This window comes from Fundulus heteroclitus, chromosome 5 (genome assembly GCF_011125445.2).
Source record: "Fundulus heteroclitus isolate FHET01 chromosome 5, MU-UCD_Fhet_4.1, whole genome shotgun sequence".
Lineage (NCBI taxonomy): Eukaryota > Metazoa > Chordata > Actinopteri > Cyprinodontiformes > Fundulidae > Fundulus > Fundulus heteroclitus.
In genome coordinates, this window is record NC_046365.1 from 4,804,409 (window position 1) to 4,821,116 (window position 16,708).

General features: G+C 42.7%; 1 protein-coding gene across 3 annotated transcripts; it reads left to right on the forward strand.

Moving 5' to 3' along the window:
* Positions 1-1,310: 1,310 nt before the first annotated feature.
* LOC105931220 (UTP--glucose-1-phosphate uridylyltransferase) lies at positions 1,311-15,188 on the forward strand. Of its 3 annotated transcripts, none has more exons than XM_021320156.2 (10): positions 1,311-1,504; positions 4,252-4,367; positions 5,805-5,912; positions 10,674-10,859; positions 10,947-11,080; positions 11,527-11,824; positions 11,919-12,116; positions 12,297-12,539; positions 12,756-12,860; positions 14,777-15,188. In XM_021320156.2, exons 2-10 carry the CDS (start codon positions 4,269-4,271, stop codon positions 14,882-14,884), a joined length of 1,479 nt encoding a protein of 492 aa, XP_021175831.2. In that variant the 5' UTR covers positions 1,311-1,504; positions 4,252-4,268; the 3' UTR covers positions 14,885-15,188. The 3 variants fall into 3 exon arrangements, with proteins under 3 accessions (XP_021175831.2, XP_012725258.2, XP_012725257.2); XM_012869804.3 differs by having other exon boundaries at positions 1,311-1,500; XM_012869803.3 differs by lacking the exon at positions 1,311-1,504 and adding an exon at positions 3,802-4,028.
* The last annotated feature ends 1,520 nt before the right edge of the window (positions 15,189-16,708 follow it).

A 16,708-nucleotide genomic window follows, 5' to 3' on the forward strand; every position in this document is an offset into this window, starting at 1 on the left:
TACATTTAATAAGCGGACTCAGATCTAGCCCATATAAAATACATGGCAGTTACTTGCAGTAGATAATAGTGACCACATGGGAGCGCCATAATTTTAAATTTTGAAGAAAAGCGTAGCTGAGAATTTAGTTTTGATTTTTTTTTTTATCCAGTTGTGCTATAAGGTATTAAAGTCTGTATTATTGAATCTGTGTGGTCTGCTTTACAGCTACTGTTCATTCAGTCTTGTGTCTTTACTCGGGAACCCTATTTTCTATTCTGCTAAAAAGTTAAAACATGTCCCCAAACGGTTGGCTGACTTTAAACCAGGGGCACATTGGTTCCAGGACACTGGCCCTCAAGGACCGGAGCTTGACTTCTGTGCTTTGAAGGATTCCATACTGTTCAAGACTTGGGTTTTTGTTTTTTTTTAAGTGTTTGGCCCACTTTCACCATATCAACACAAATGTTTCATGTCAACACATCCCCCCAAATCAGGGACAAATACCAGGAGCCAAAATGGAATTTAAATGTCTTGTCACATGGAGAGGGGTATTGGGATGGATATTTTTTGGTGTCATAATAGAAACTTAAAAAAAGGCACTGACAATTTATTTTTCTATCAGATTCAAACATTTATTTTCACTTAAGCTGGGTTTTGGACCTGCAGCTCCCAACCCCATCCTTGGTGGTCCAGCTGTGCTAAGAACCAAAGTGGAAGAAGGGAGGTGTAGAAGCCAGGGAGGAACGGGCCTGTGGTCTGGAAGTCCCAGAGATAATCGTTCTTCATCTCTTCCATCTCCTGAGTTCTGTCTGTGCAAGAGACAGCCAGAGTTACGTGTGCACCTTTTTTTTCCAACATGATTATGATGCTTAAAATAAACTCCTGACCTGAAGAGATAACTGACAAACTCAGTCTGGACAAACTCATTTAGGAAATTTCAATTCGAAATAAGAAAAATAAAAAGTGTGGAAATATAATTGCCCATACTTAAGTTATTTTGTACTTATTCAGACCTGAAAATGTTGAAATCAAATTCTTTACATTTCCACAGTGTTGAAGACGAATGAACCCTGAATGGGGTGTCTATAACTTCCAGCGTCAATTGGTTATGAAAAACTGGGCCTGAGCACTTGGCTATATTATAATATACTATATTATATGTAATATAGTATATTATAATATAGCTCAGTGGGCCTGAGCTAAAAATAGAAGCAAAAAGAGTATCGCCTTCCTCGGTGGGCGGGATAAGCAGAGTGACTGGCGCCTTCGACCAATAGCCACCGTGATTCAGAGCTCTTGTCGTTACGTCACTGCCGTGAGACAGAAGGGTGGGCTCGGCTCGCGCTGCTGAAGCAACAGGTTAAGCTCCTAAAGGAGTCGGTGACGCTGCAGCCAGTCCCCCCCGTTAACTCGCCTTGTTTCCGTCCTCGGCTCGTCCATGATACCCGACCTCAGCCTGAACCCGGGCGCCACATCCTCGGAGGGTTTCCTGTCTCCTCTCTTTGACTTTTGGCGCTGGTGGGTAAGAGTTAGAGAAAGCTGCAGCTTTTAGTGCACGGGGACTTAGTGCAGGGTTGGTGGCATTTTTCACGGCTGCGTGCGAACGTGCGTGTTAATTGAAGAGCTCGCGGTCATTACCGTGCTGCTGAGGCGGAGGCAGACCGATGCGTGGTTCTGTTGCTGCTTTTATGTGTCACAGAACTTCCGTACACACATTACTAAAGTGCGCAACCTGGCTGGGCCCATTGTCAGGCCAGCCAGGTGTATTCTGCGGCACAGCAAGCCATCTAACCCTTTATATCAGATTTCTGCTGCTGTAGAAACATTAAAAAAACACGTAACATGCTCAGTTGAACACGTTACAAAAAGTCTTTTAAACAAGCTTTGCCCTCAAGGAGTTGTTGTTTACATAATTTTGAGGTTATAATTCAGTTTAGAAGCTCGATCTTTTGACCCCATAAACAGAGCGTCTGAGCGACTTGTTTTTCATGCAAACAACAAAGATGTTAAATGTTCTGTTGCACCAGTTCAAGGGGAGTTTTAAGGTCAATTTAAGTTGTGTCGGGGAGCTGGGTACTTTTACTATATCATGTTTATTGGAATAGTTCCAGTTTTTTAGGCCTGAATGGGGGCTGCGCCGTCCAAAACATGACAAAGTTTGGAGTTTAAGCATAGATGCACACACAAGAGGCAGCATGATAGGAGGATGTGGTTGCAGGAGGGTTTTCCTCAACTCTCTAAAACCTGTTTGGATTCAGAGTCATCCAAAACCTAGAAAGACTGCAATCTTTAGTAGAGAACATTAAATCATAAACATGGTCAGACTGATGGATTCCTATTACTTGCTCATTGGTTAGAATGGGAATGTATTTCTTGTTGATGCCTGTTTTGCATGGCATTGCATCTAGTTTTCTTCCGTTTGAGTCTACCTGACACTACCACAGGGCGCCATATTAAGTAGATTTCTTTTGATTTAATAGAGAAGCCAAGACAATAAAAATGTCCTCAGGGTAGCACCGTGCAAACTGGGGCAAGATGATTTTGTTTAAAAATGATTGCATTTCATCGGTTTTATTACGAGAGCCGTCTTGTCCAAATCTTTTCTGCTGCTCATCTATAAAGAATCTGTTGCTAATCGGTCAGTGCAGAAGGACTTTATCTCTTGAAACCATGTTAGCTTTTACAAACATGAATGAATGCCTGAAACTACCTACAAGCTACAAAACGTCTGCCACTAATCGTTTACAGATGTCTGTTTTATGTAGAAAGGCTTTGTGGGTTTCTTTGGGGTCTTACCTGTTGATCCTGGTTTTGACAGATTTTTGAAGAAAATCATTATTAACGCATGAAAAAGGAAAAGATGCATAGTTGGATTGAGGTATTAGTTCAGAATCCAACAATTATTTAGGGAATTTCAAGGTTTTCCTCATTTATGCATCAAAGCATACACGTTCCTAACCTCTGCGTCAAGGTGCATACTGCTGGTATGCACCTCCCACAATAGTCATTTATTCCCACAATAAATGACTACTGTGGGAATTCTTGTTTGTTATGCACGTGATAAGAAGTGAACCAAAATGGAGATATTTGGGTATTGACTTCATTCTTGAACATTGGCTGGTTCTGATCACCGTGTCTCTAGTTTCATCTTGGGAGTTCTAGCATAATCCTTTCTTTGGGGGCATGCAGAACTATAAATGAGTCAACTGGTTTATTCAGCCATTATCCATAGGAGGAAAAAATTGATAAGTTAACATCAAGAGGGATTAAGATTTTTATGTAAATTCTGTTTAATTTTTTCCCCGCATTGTTGATTTAGACTTTTTTGTTTGTAGTTTTATGGTAAATGTAGTCATTCCTATCTGATGGGACTGAGCAGCTGCCCGTGTTTAAGTGTTACATGATCATTTAGAGCCACGAGGCTGGAGACCTAACTCAAACTGTTGGTTTTCTTCATCTTCTGGGCAGAAATCTTTAAACAGTGACCTCTGCGGATGAGTTTTTCAGTAAGTTATATTCAAAAGAACCAGTGCTAACCCTAAGCATGTATCCACTGGAAGGACTAAGAGTTTTATTTCAATACTTTGAAGTGTTCTGGTATGGGAGGGGGATCTGGAGGGGGCCGGACAGAGACACTCCCACCCAAACACACACTGACTCCCTGTGTGTGTGTGTGTGTGTGTGTGTGTGTGTGTGTGTGTGTGTGTGTGTGTGTGTGTGTGTGTGTGTGTGTGTGTGTGTGTGTGTGTGTGTGTGTGTGTGTGTGTGAGGGGCTGGCCCTGTGCTGAGGTCACAATCACAGCCCAGGGTCTGTGAGCGTCCTCTCAGCTCAGGATGAGGAGGCTGAGCATTGTTGCGGGACCGAGACTCGCCGCGGGGCTTTACTGGGGACCATTTTTGACTTGTTTTAATGCACACAAGGACTAAGTGTGAGCTGCTGCACCTGCCACGAAAAGCCGCGAGCTGCTGCCAGTCTTCACGTCTTATCCTTACTGTAGCTTTTGTTGTTTAAACAGACTCTGGCGACATGTCGCTTACTGTAGCGGGTAAGTTTGGTGTTCGGTTATCAGGACTGATGCTTTTCAGAACGCTGTTGAGCAATTCTTGGTAGACATGTAGAAATGACTGCCAAAAAAGTTTTCAATAATTTTAAGACTTATAACGTATATAACAACTTTTTTTGTTTACTGGGACAAATAAAAGCAATAGTAAATGATAAACAGCTCATCACAGAGGAGTAAAAAGGAAGATGGTCGTGTGTGTTTCCAGCTCTCAGCAGAGGACCGATGACAGAGTTTGAGGAGAAGCTCCGTCGGCAGCATGAAGCCTCCATGCATCAGGAGCTGGAGGCGCTGCTGGCCACAGCCAGCAAAGCTGAAGCAGAGGTGGGTAAACTGCTGTGGGACTGCAGGCTAAAAAACATCAACACAGACTTCTAGAGAACTGTTTACAGGTGAAACTGTGCAGAGTAACGAATTTCTGTTGCTCTCAGATCTATGAAAGTGTTAAGTTGTCTATGTTGCACTTTGCTTCAGCGTGGGTTTATCACTCTGTCCCATCTTCAAGCTGATCTGCATCATTAAAACCGGAAACGTCTTCCTCACCCTGTACAGCAGTTTGTCTGTGCACAGAAACATTTAGAGCCTGGTTCATTATTATTATTGTTGTTGTTGTTTTAAAACCACCCAGTTTTTATAGTCCATGACTCTTGTTCCAAAGTGGGCCGAACAGTGGAACAAGAGTCATGGACTCGTTTATCTGTATTTACATGTATTGAGCAAATGTTTGCAGAAGTGTTCCAGCAAACTGAAAGGCCATCAGAGCTTCTGTCTGAAAGGATTTGAGTTAAACAACCTTTAGGTCCTGGACATCAATGCCCCTGCAAGCCAAGCACCCTCGCGGTCATAGGTTGGCCGATTAAAGGAAAACATGGAGTTGCAAAAGAAAATCAAGTCAATAGTTTGACTAAACTGTTTTCTGACTGTAAATGGTATAAATGTCTGTAAAATACTGACAGGAGACATTTGCAAATACTTTTCTAAAGCAGTTTTTTCATATTTCTAAAACTATTTAATACTAGTTTGTACCTTAACTTTGCTCCACGGACACAGTTCTCAAGGCCAGCAAATATGGATCAGTTCAGCGGTAAAAACAGTGCTCAGAGAAAGTGTCCAGTTTTTTATTATTATTATTTTCTCTATCAAAATGATTGTCTTTGCCTGCATAGATAATGTGGGTCAGAAAACACAGAAGTGTACCAGCATTGTTTTTAAACCTTGGTGGAGACAGTCCCGTTGGTGTGGTGGCCATGAATCTTTTTCAGTACTGTGATCATTGAGAAATGATGAAATTCTAAAAGCAGTAATGCTCTTTTTTTCCACATAGTTCTCAAACTTTTTACACCAAGTGCCACCTCAATAAATGCAAGTACCACAATGTTGGCGGACATTTTGGAACAGAAAATGAACTTCTTCAAAACAATGTTTTCTATTGTCTCACATGATTAGTTGAATGAACTTAAAACCGGTTTGCTTTTTCCCTAAGAAGCCAATAACACTTCCTGTAAAAATGACCTGATGTCAGGTTTCCCAAAATCCCCTAACATCAAGATCCAACATGGCTGTCGTCCATTTAAAACTTATATAGATAGATGGTGTTAAAAAGTTAAATCAACATTTTGTGCTTCTGACAGTTTCAACCACATGTTGTATTTTGACCACAGTCCAGAACGATGGCTTTAGTCAATTTAAACAAAACATTAGTAAAAATAAAACTCCTTTTCCTTCACTGACAGCACTAATGTTTGGTTGGTTCTGTTTCAGGTCTCCAGAAAAGACTTTGATGGCTTCAAGAATCTCTTCCATAGATTCCTGCAGGTCAAAGGTCCCTCAGTGGACTGGGCCAAGATCAACCGGCCGCCCGAGGAGTCGGTAAGCCCCCAGAGACCTGAAGTCACACTGTTTGTTTGTCCGCACGTCTCAATCTCTCCGGCCTGTGGTCCAGCTCTAGTGCTAAATAGGCACACATGGTTTAATATAAATCAAACATGGGTTAAAATGTTATTCTAATATATTTTCACAACATCAGGTTTGTACAAAGGTACCCCAAAATTCAATGAATAATCTCACTTTAACTTTGAATCAATTTAATGGATTACATAATTTTCAAGCCATTACTTTCTCTTTAGTTAACGTAACATTTGCACGTCTGCTCCAGTGTCAGCAAACAGCCCTAGAAAAGGAAAAGGGTGGCCAGAAAGAAACCACAGACTGCAGCATCAGCAGCTCTCTGCTGTCATCCTGCGCAGATGCCAAATCTCTCATAAATGTTATTTTACAATAAATCCCTCCAATTAGATTTCTGTTTAACTGCATATCTCTTCCTAATAGGCATCTTGAAATGTGCACTTATTACCTATAAACCAAGTCTTCTGCAGACTGAAGTCTGAACTGGCTGCAGCATAACGGAGGTTTGCTTTTCAGACTGTCAGCTATAATCTGCTGTGTCTGCATGATGAGTAACTGTTGCCCTGCAGCATAAATGAATGTCTCTGCTGTATTTGGCTACGTTTAGTATAACTGATGTCTCAGATTATTTAAATGTGGCTCCTCCTGGATTTGCAGCAGCCTTACACGTTCTCTGTCTTAACACTGAAAGAGTCTGGCTTTAGCCTAAGGACATATTCACATAGAGGGCAGTCACATGGTTAGTCACAACTTAGTTTACTTCCTGAAACTAGACCCCCTTATCCACCCACCCGCCCACCCACCCTCAGAGGGCTGGTCTGTACGTTGCTATATTCTTCGTTACTTTAAGAAAACTCTTTAAAACCATTTTTTGTGTGTAGGATCTGTTCATGATAAACATGAACCTGTACAGAGCCTTGCAAATGGATTAATGCTGCTTAAACCTTTTTCATAGTTGTTTTTTCTTCTAATTTAGGACTATTTTGTTTGGATTTTTAGTAGTAAGACTTCTCAAAATGTGAAGTGAAATAAAAATAATAGATGGTATTCAAAATTATTTGCAAATAAAAATCTGAAAAGTGTGGTATGACTTTATATTCGCTCCACTGGGTCAAAATGTTGCATAAGCACCTATCTAGAATTACTGTGTGTTAATTAGCTTTAATTACATCTGTTTGTTGTTTAGTGTGTCAAATAGGGTTAGGGTTTTGTCTTCTTACACTAGGACTCACGCTCAGTCACACTGGATAGAGGGCATCTAAACATAAATTTTACACTCTTGCCACAGATTCTTCATTGCATTTAGGTCTGGGCTTTGACTTTGAAAGCATTCCATTGTAGCTTTTTGTGTATATAGCATTTTTTTTTTGGTGGAAGGACCTTCATCCACAGCTGTGTCCCCTACATGGTTTGGTGGGAAGAAAAAAGGCCATCCTTGAGAGAAAGCCCGTAGAAGTTTGCATATTTCCCACAAAGACCAGATTTGTTGAGTGCAAGACTAGTTATCCTGTTGGCAGTTTCCCACACCCGAGCTGGGGATCTCTGCAGCTCCTCCAGAGTTAACATGGCCATTCTACTTGCACCATACTTCCGGTTTCAGATGATGGGTTGAAGTAAGGCTTCCTGGGAAGTTTAAGTTATTGTCGTATAACCTCTCTTTCTTTTAAACGTGTTCTGTCTTCTACCTGACCTGTCTGTGGTGTTCCTCGCTCTTTACGATGCTGTTAGTTCACGAGTGTTCACTGACAAACCTCTGAGGCCAGAAACAGTACAGCTGGGCTTATACTGGGCCAGGTGAACTCCAAATAGTGGACTTATGAAGGTGGCTGTTGATTTCAGGGACACTAAGAGTCAAGCAAAGGGAGGCTGAATACAAATGAATTTCATACTTGGTGCTCCGTCCACTTCAGTCATGCTCTACTTTGTGTTGGTTTATTTCGTAAGATCCCAGTAAAATACAAGCTTTGTTGTAGAAATGTGACTAAATGTGGAGAAAGTTTTAAGGGGTATGAATGCTTTTGTAGGGCACCATTGAAGGGTTGTTGGCTTGGGCAGTTCTGCTAATGTGATAGAGGAAAAGAGAAAGCTAAATGTTACCTCTTTGTTTTTAAATAAGCTTTTGAAATGGTTAGCAGTCGAGTCTGAATGGGTTCTACCTGATCTACTGGTCTGGATCAGGTTTATTTGCTAAAATGTTCCTTTGAATGATCCGCTGACAGCAGGATGGAGCAAGCAAGTGTAACCGGATCTAAAGGTTGAGAACATCCAAGTTCTAGCCGGCTATTAATCAGCATGGTGACTTTTCTCTCAAACACTTGCGTACTATCTCAGTCCCTCGCTCCACAGCTCCCAAAATAGCCCAGACAGCGAAGGTTACAGCTAAGAATAGTCTGACCGTCACAGCATTCACAAGGTTCGCTTTGGGCGACCCAGAATGACATGCTGCCAGTAGGCCCTGAGAAAAGCTGCCCACCCTACCCCCACAGCGTTGCAGTCCAAGGTCTCACTACCGTTGGTGATCACATGGTCCCACACGGCACCAGAACAGTTTGGTCCAGCGCTCACATGAATCACTGACTGTTTTTAGTAGTAGTACTTCACGCTAGGGCCGGACTATATCAGTAACAATGTATACCGATCTATAGACGTGTGGAGCAATAGGGGAAAGAAGGTCTAAAAGTTCAATAGAAGAGTTTTCCTTCCTTTTGAATTCTAGCCTATTAAGTAGGTTAAACAAATCAAAAAACGTAGACCCAAGAATGCTACATCAACAAGCTCCGCCCCCTTAAGAGTTCAAAGAGCACATGCTCTTTTCTCTGCTTTTAAAACTTGCAGTTTGTTAAAAAGTTGATTGACTAAAGGGCTGAGTTTTTGTTTCAGGCTTTGTGTGTCTTTATCTAAAAATAGATCATTAAGTAACAGCCTATAATGGTCAGGGCTACAGAATATATGCTTTGATTTTTGTGATAATAACTGATATCGATCAATATTTCTATTTTATCAATATGCTTTTTTTTCTATATCGTCCAGCCCTACTTCACGCAGGACCTGTTTCACACCATTCATTTTAACTTTGCATGCTTTCTGCCTCTGCACCTCCACAAGATGGTTATTTATAGAAATTCACAAAGGCTGCAGTTTTTTTCATTTTTCAGTAAAAGTCAACCTGTGTTTATCCTGCTCCATCAAGTCAACATGTCTGCTGTAATGGGGGGTTTAAGAGCTTTTCTCATGCTGCCCTCCCCCTAGAACAGCACCAGGACACGTGGTCTTCAGATTACAGACAGGTGGTCTAAGACAGAGGACTAGCAGGCTGTAGGCTTGTCTTTGCACTCTGCATCTTTTCTAATGTCTTGCAGTCTGCTGCTTGCTAACCAGCTGACCATTTCTGGATTGGTACCATCAGTCCTCCACATAAATGATCTCTCTGTTCATTTAAGTACCGTCTGCTGCTGCGTGTTCCTCCCTGATTAAGTTACACCCGGTACTTAGACCTGTGCCGTTTGTTAAAGTGATGCAAATCTAAAATCAGGCATAGGGAAGTTGTAAAGCAAACGTCTGATTCTGATTGTCGGAGCCAATGTTGGGCATACTTTTAAGTGGTTCCTATTGAAATATCAGCCCTGACCTCAGAAAATAACTGTGTCTGCTTCATCCTTTATGCTATTTCAGGGCCATGGGGGTAGCAGGGAGAACAGTCGTCTTGCAACAGGAGCGCAGGCTCAGCACTGATGCAATGATGGCCACCAGCCTGTATACTGACATATGATTGTGTTTGGGAGGGTAAATGGGACTTTGTGCTGTAAAAGAACTTTGGAAGATCACTATGACTTGAAAGTCTATTCACCATCTCTATTGTAAGCACAGGCATCCTTTGATTTTAAAATAGTAGATGACGGCCTCTTCGTATGGACACAATAACCTCTTTTGATAAAATTCAAGGAAGCTGATCTCGTTCTTCTCTCAGTGACGAGTTTGAATACTAAAACATTTTCAAATCTTTTTTTTAAATACATCTGAACATTTTCATATAATCTGCCTGTGTGTAACTGGCAGCTCCCGTTGTACAAACCTGCAGCTGAAGCGATGGACTCCATGATCACTTGATGTTTACGGCCACGGATCTGATTACACTGTGACCTTGACCTTCTGCGTGACTCCAGCTGACGGTGATTATTGATAGACTGAGTGACGGGCGCGGTAGCTGCTGGTCATGTGACGTGCATCACATTCACATGGAGGCCAGCACACAGATCAGTTACTTCAATGACATTAGGCAACATTCATGTAAAGTTAGAGCTACCAAGTTTCCTTCTCATCTTGCATTAACAAGGCCCTATAATGTGTTAAAGGATCCATTTCTTTTCACATTTGTCATATCACAGACACATTTTATTGGGAGTTGATCCTGTGTGACAGACCAAGTGGTCAGGTAGTGCATTTAATTACTATTCTTACAAATAAAAATAAAAATAGCCATGGCTGACTGAGGACCACAGCTCAGGTTTTTGGCTTTTCTCCTTAGTCTGGTCCTCCTCATGTCTCCCATCAGCCAGCTACTCAAGCTATGATCCTTGGCGTGTCTTCCAGTGCAGCTATCAACCAACATTAGGCTTCTCAGTAATTTCACCTAATTCACAAGTGAAGGCACACCCTTTGATGTGAGGTTGAACCAGTAGTACGTCTGATAATGTAAATATCATCCCCACTCTGTTGTCTGATCAGATCCAGCCGTACGAGAAGATCAAGGGGAAGGGCCTCCCTGAAAACATCACCGCCTGCCTCAACAAGCTTGTTGTGGTCAAACTGAACGGAGGTCTGGGAACCAGCATGGGCTGCAAGGGCCCCAAGAGTCTGATCAGCGTCCGCAATGAGAACACCTTCCTGGACTTGACCGTGCGGCAGATCGAGGTACAGGAACAGAACAGCGAGCCGCTCTGCTCTGCACAGATCAACGGCTCATGTTCTCTGCTCTCTTTCTGCTTCCTTTGTTTGCAGCATCTTAACAAAACCTACGATGCCGACGTGCCACTTGTTCTCATGAACTCTTTCAACACCGATGAGGACACAAGGAAGATCCTGCAGAAATACTCCCACCTTCAGGTCAAAATCCACACATTCAACCAGAGCAGGTGGGCAGCGTGAACATCCACGTCGCTTCCTGTAACTGATTCAACAAGGTCTATGAGACATCAAAGTCACATGAGTTGTTTGTGGTCCTTGGGCTAAATTTCTGAAATTGTTGCAAGTTAAGTTTATTATTTCAGCTTCAGGCAGCTGGCAGGTTCCTAAAGATCTCCAACATGGACGCTATGAGTTGTAGGCTTTATACAAGAAAATGAAAATGCCCTGTCCCCTCTGGACTGTTTGTGACTTGCAGTCACAAAGACTGGTAACATTTCCTGTTCCATGTGAAAGCGTAAACAATAAACTTGCTGAAGCTAAATACAGCTAAATCTGTAAAAGTGTTCAAATACGCGCTTCAACTGATTTCTCATGAAAGACAAGATATTTCAGCTGTTCTGAGAAAACCTCAATGTCAAGAAGTCATTAAGCTACTGGGCTTTTTCAATGACAGGTATCCGAGAATCAACAAGGAGTCTCTGCTGCCGATTGCTAAGAGCATGGGCGTGAACGGTGAGAACACAGAGGCCTGGTACCCGCCAGGTCACGGCGACATCTACGCTAGCTTCTGTAACTCCGGCGTGCTGGACAAGCTCCTCGCCGAAGGTAGGGAATACATCTTTGTGTCCAACATCGACAACCTGGGCGCCACCGTGGATCTCTACATCCTCCACCACCTGATGAGCCAGCCGGCCGACAAACGCTACGAGTTCATCATGGAGGTCACAGACAAGACCAGAGCTGACGTCAAGGTGAGGGCAGTTACTGCTGCCGTCCAGCTTCTGTACTGATCTGCTCCAGGTGGGAGAAGGAAAGCGCTCAGTCCTACTTTCTTCCTGTCTGCAGGGTGGAACTCTGATCCAGTACGAGGACCATCTGAGGCTGCTGGAGATCGCTCAGGTTCCCAAGGCCCACGTGGACGAGTTCAAGTCCGTCACCAAGTTCAAGATCTTTAACACAAACAACCTGTGGATCTCCCTGCCCGCCATCAAGAGGCTGCAGGACAAGAACAGCATGGATCTGGAGATCATTGTAAACCCAAAGGTACCAAACATGAGAGGAGCTGTGAAGGACAGAATATTTCTCTTTTTAGTTTCAGAAACAGATTTCCCATGGCGTGCATTCTTCTACACTCAGAAGTCCCCTGAAAGTTTGTTTTAATCAGAAAACGTAAGACTGAATGAAATAGGAATGATTTAACCTGAACTTTGAATTCCTTGGCAGACATTAGATGGTGGTCTGAATGTCATCCAGCTGGAGACGGCTGTGGGCGCAGCCATCAAGAGCTTCAAGAACGCCATGGGCATAAACGTCCCCCGCAGCCGCTTCCTCCCAGTGAAGACTTCATCGGACCTCCTGCTGGTGATGTCCAACCTGTACAGCCTGGATGCCGGCTCGCTCACCATGAGCAAGAAAAGAGAGTTTCCCACAACGCCGCATGTTAAACTGGGCAGCTCCTTCACCAAGGTCTGGAACCATCAACACCTGTTGGTTACTTTTCATCTGCAATCACAGATTATCATTATAGAACAACTGAAACCAGACGGATGCTCTGAGACTTGACCGGACACTGATGAAACTGATCATTGTCCGGTTCAGAGAACAGATAAAATCTCTCCTGCAGTTTAAGTAGACATTCTTGAAGTTCTTGCAGCTTGATGCTGATTTCATTTGTTTCTGCAGGTTCAGGACTTTCTGAGGAGGTTTGAAAATATCCCAGATATGTTGGAGCTGGATCACCTGACTGTATCTGGAGACGTGACCTTTGGAAAGAACGTCTCTCTGAAGGTAAAGGGATAATAGAAGGTTCCTGACTTTTCCCATCTCAGTCCCATCTCGATCTTAAAGCTTGCATACACACAAAATGGAGCCTGAAACTTGCTAACGTCACTCAACGCTCAAAAGTTGTGATCTGTTTAAAAAAAAAAAAAACCTGAGGTTCTCATGGCAACTCTGACCCGAGCGTGCGCTCATTTGGAAGACGGAGAAAATTGGCGACACAGATGATCAAGTCAATTCAGTTTTATTTATTTAGCGGCAATTCACAACACGTCATCTCAAGGCACTTTACAAAGTCAAGTTCCCTCAAAAAATTGAAAAGAAAATTCAATTTCACTCCGTATCAGACTTAAATCATAGATCAACTTCGTCATAAGTATCATAAATGTAACAATGTCAGCATGTCCTCTGTGTATTAGCTACTGGGAATAGCTACGGTCATCGTGTGAAATGATTTTGGCATTGTTGACAAGTCCGTTTTTTTTTTTTTTGTTTGTTTTGTTTTCTAAAGTCACTTGTAAATTCCATGAGTCGTGTTTTTTGAGCCAATTTCTGAACGTGTAGATGCTTATTTGGGCTCTAAAAAAGCAACTATAAATATTAATAAGGAGACCAGGTCTCGCTGCATCCCACAGACAGTGAACGGACCTGCTGTTATCCCTCGGTCTCCTTCCCACATGCTCCCTGGGAGTGAGAGGGAGACGAACAACGAGCCGTCTCTGCCAGTAGGACAGAGTAGCTGCTGGACTACACTGCCCTGTTGCTAACATACGGCCAAAATAAACCTCAGTGTTATATTGAAATAATTTACCTGTCCAGGAGAAAGCCTGCAACATCCACATCCTTTTTTAATCCCCGATCCCTCATTTTATTGTCTCCACCTGGTAATAATAGCTGTGCCAATATATATACTCTCATTTTCTCCCAGTTATTAATTATTTTCTTTGCTTGGTTACTTTCTCTTCCCTCTCGCTGGGCAAAGAGTATGGATGGTCCTCCATTTCAACAGAAAACAGCAAATAGAATGATCTACAGTCGACTTTGCTTGTTTTCTACTCCTCCACCACTGACGCCACGTCTTCATAGAGAAGACAGAAAGGGAAAACGCGTATGGCTGACAAGTTTTAGATTTCTGCCTAAATCGTGCAGTGTGTGCCGCTGTGCATTTCACATGCACAAACTGACAGCGGCTTCACCACATCATCAAATAGGAGGAGCATCTATCCGCTTGTCTGTTCAACTCAACGGGGCGGACCGGGGTTTTACCAAGCGAGTCATAGTGCTGCATTAATGGGGAATGTCGAACAACAGCGCTGGCGTCCCGCTGATCTGCGTTTTGATCTGCTCAGCGGATCAAACATGCTCTCTTGCTAACAGCAATATAAAGTTATGAGTTACTTACTACTTTACTAGACATGTTCCTCCGAAAAGGTGATGCTGTTTTGCTGGTTTGTTTCTATGTGTATACGAGGAGGCGGGTGAGAAGGGGTGGGGAATGGTGCTGAGTCGTAGCTGCAGTGGAGGCGGAGAGAGTCGTTGCTTGATACACATCTTGTTATGGTCTACAGAAAGTAGACCATAACAAGCCCCACATAGTGGCCAAATATAACTTATTGCTTATTCCTTTTTAAAGTTTAGTTCCAAGTATTTTCTGAAAATATTGACTGATCCAAACTGTTTTGTTTTAACCATTACAGTGTCTCTGAACAGACCTGTTTATAGAGAAAAAGAACGGATAGACTAAATGACACATTAAACATCACTATTAAAATGTGGTCCTGTCAGTTGAAATAGAGTACTTCTCTGTAGAGGAATAGTTTGGATTTAATGTCTAATATGCTAACGGGGGTCAACAAAAAAAAAAAAACAGACTTTGCTCTAAAACTTTTTTTCATCTTTAACATGAAATTTGTCATTCTCAACAGGGAACTGTTATCATCATCGCCAACCACGGAGACCGGATCGACATTCCAGCTGGAGCAATGCTGGAGAACAAGATCGTCTCAGGAAACCTGAGGATCCTTGATCACTGAGGCCTTCTGGGGAAAAAAAGGAACCCACACAAAGCCATGTGTGCTATGGAGAGTTGCTGCTGTTTGAGATGATGGGGGCGCTGTTACTGTAGGATCACTGTTTCTCAGGCAGGAAATGAGAATGTTTTGGTCAGATTCGTCCTGCTGACGTTCTCTGCAGACACTAGCTCATCATCAGGGAACTTGCTGTTACTGCAGAGACGCACTGCAAGGTGTGCTACATTTCCTCCTTAATAAAACTGTATATGATGGGTCATTAGAGGATGTTGTGGTCTGTTGGTGAATAAACCGAACACAATACAAATTGTTTTTTCTTAAATTCAGGTTTAAGTTCTCATTCAGGCTTCTGGGGTTGTTGTTGTTTTTCAAACTGTCAAAACCACCCTGTGAAATCAAGTTTTAGAACAGGCTTAAAATACAGTTCAGAGGTCAACATTTAACATGCAACTTCTAAACTTTTTCTGTGATTGGACTGCAGACGCAAAAGGTCCAGGAAACCCAGACATCCCTCTCCCCAACGACATTCTCCCGCTCATTCTGGGGGACCCTAAGGTGTTCCCAGGCCAGATGGGACATATAGTCCCTCCAGCGAGTTCTGGAACCTCCCTGGGGTTTCCTCTCAGTGGGAGGTGCCCAGGGAGCACCCTGATCAGATGCTCAAACCACCTCAACTGGCTCCATTCGATCATAATTGCCCAACTCATGTTTTTATTTTATTTCCCCCAGTGTGTTTCAGTCTTCTAAACTTGTAAATAGGAAACTATTTGAAATATGCAGTTTTTCACAGTTGTCTACCCCAGGGGTCAGCAGCCTTTACCATCCAAAGAGCCATTTCTGCCAAATGAATTTTGTCCAGGCTCCAAAAACCATCAATCATCACATACCAACATCAGACCTATCTAATCTCAGAGGAGCACTTTCTCTCTCTCTCCCCTTTCAAGGGAAGCGCACAAGACAAACGTTCACTCTCAGAAAAATATGAAGGTTCATTAGAGGAAGTGTCCAGGTTTGTTGAGGCTTTGCTCAAGTAGGACCTGAGCAGCATCACAGAATCCAACATGAATTCTATCCTGTTTCAGGGGTTACTCTAGGAAAATATACCATCTAAAAATAAATCAATTAAGCTGCAGCAGAATTGGACCATGCAACATGACAGTGACCCAAAACATACCAATAGGTCCAACAAGCTGAGAATGAAGAACTTAACATTCCCAGGCCGAGTCAAAGCTCAGATGTTGATCTAATTTAGATGCTGCGATCACTTGAAACAGGCTGTAGATGCAGGAAACATCCCAGAGCTGAAAGTGAGGAGCGGAGCCATCTTTCCTATCAGACTGGTAGATGGGTTACAAGACGCATCTCAAATTGATTCAGATAGAGGGCAGCTCAGTAAGTGAGGAGTGTCCTAACCTTTTCCTCAGCAATACACTATATCTGGTGTTTAAAGCAAACACTGAACATTGGTTTTGTTTTTCCATCATTAAATACAGAAGTAGACAAGTAAAGGTCGCCTTTTCGTCACTATTTCTCCAATAGAGCCTCTCTGCCTCGGTGTCCGTGTTGATTGAACGGAAGTCGTGCACTTCCACTAGTTGGCCAGTAGGTGTCATTGCGTAGCGAGATACGTCTTGGCCCATATCCTCTGTGCACTAAAGGCTTACATTTAAAAAGGTCGGGGTACTTCAAGATTATTTTGTGTTCTTACAAAACATGCGTGTAAGAACATGAAATTGAAGCTTATCCCGCTCGCTCCCACTTTACACAACAGGATGTTAGTGACACAGCTTTATTTTCTACACATGAAAGCTCCATGTTGAAAAGCAT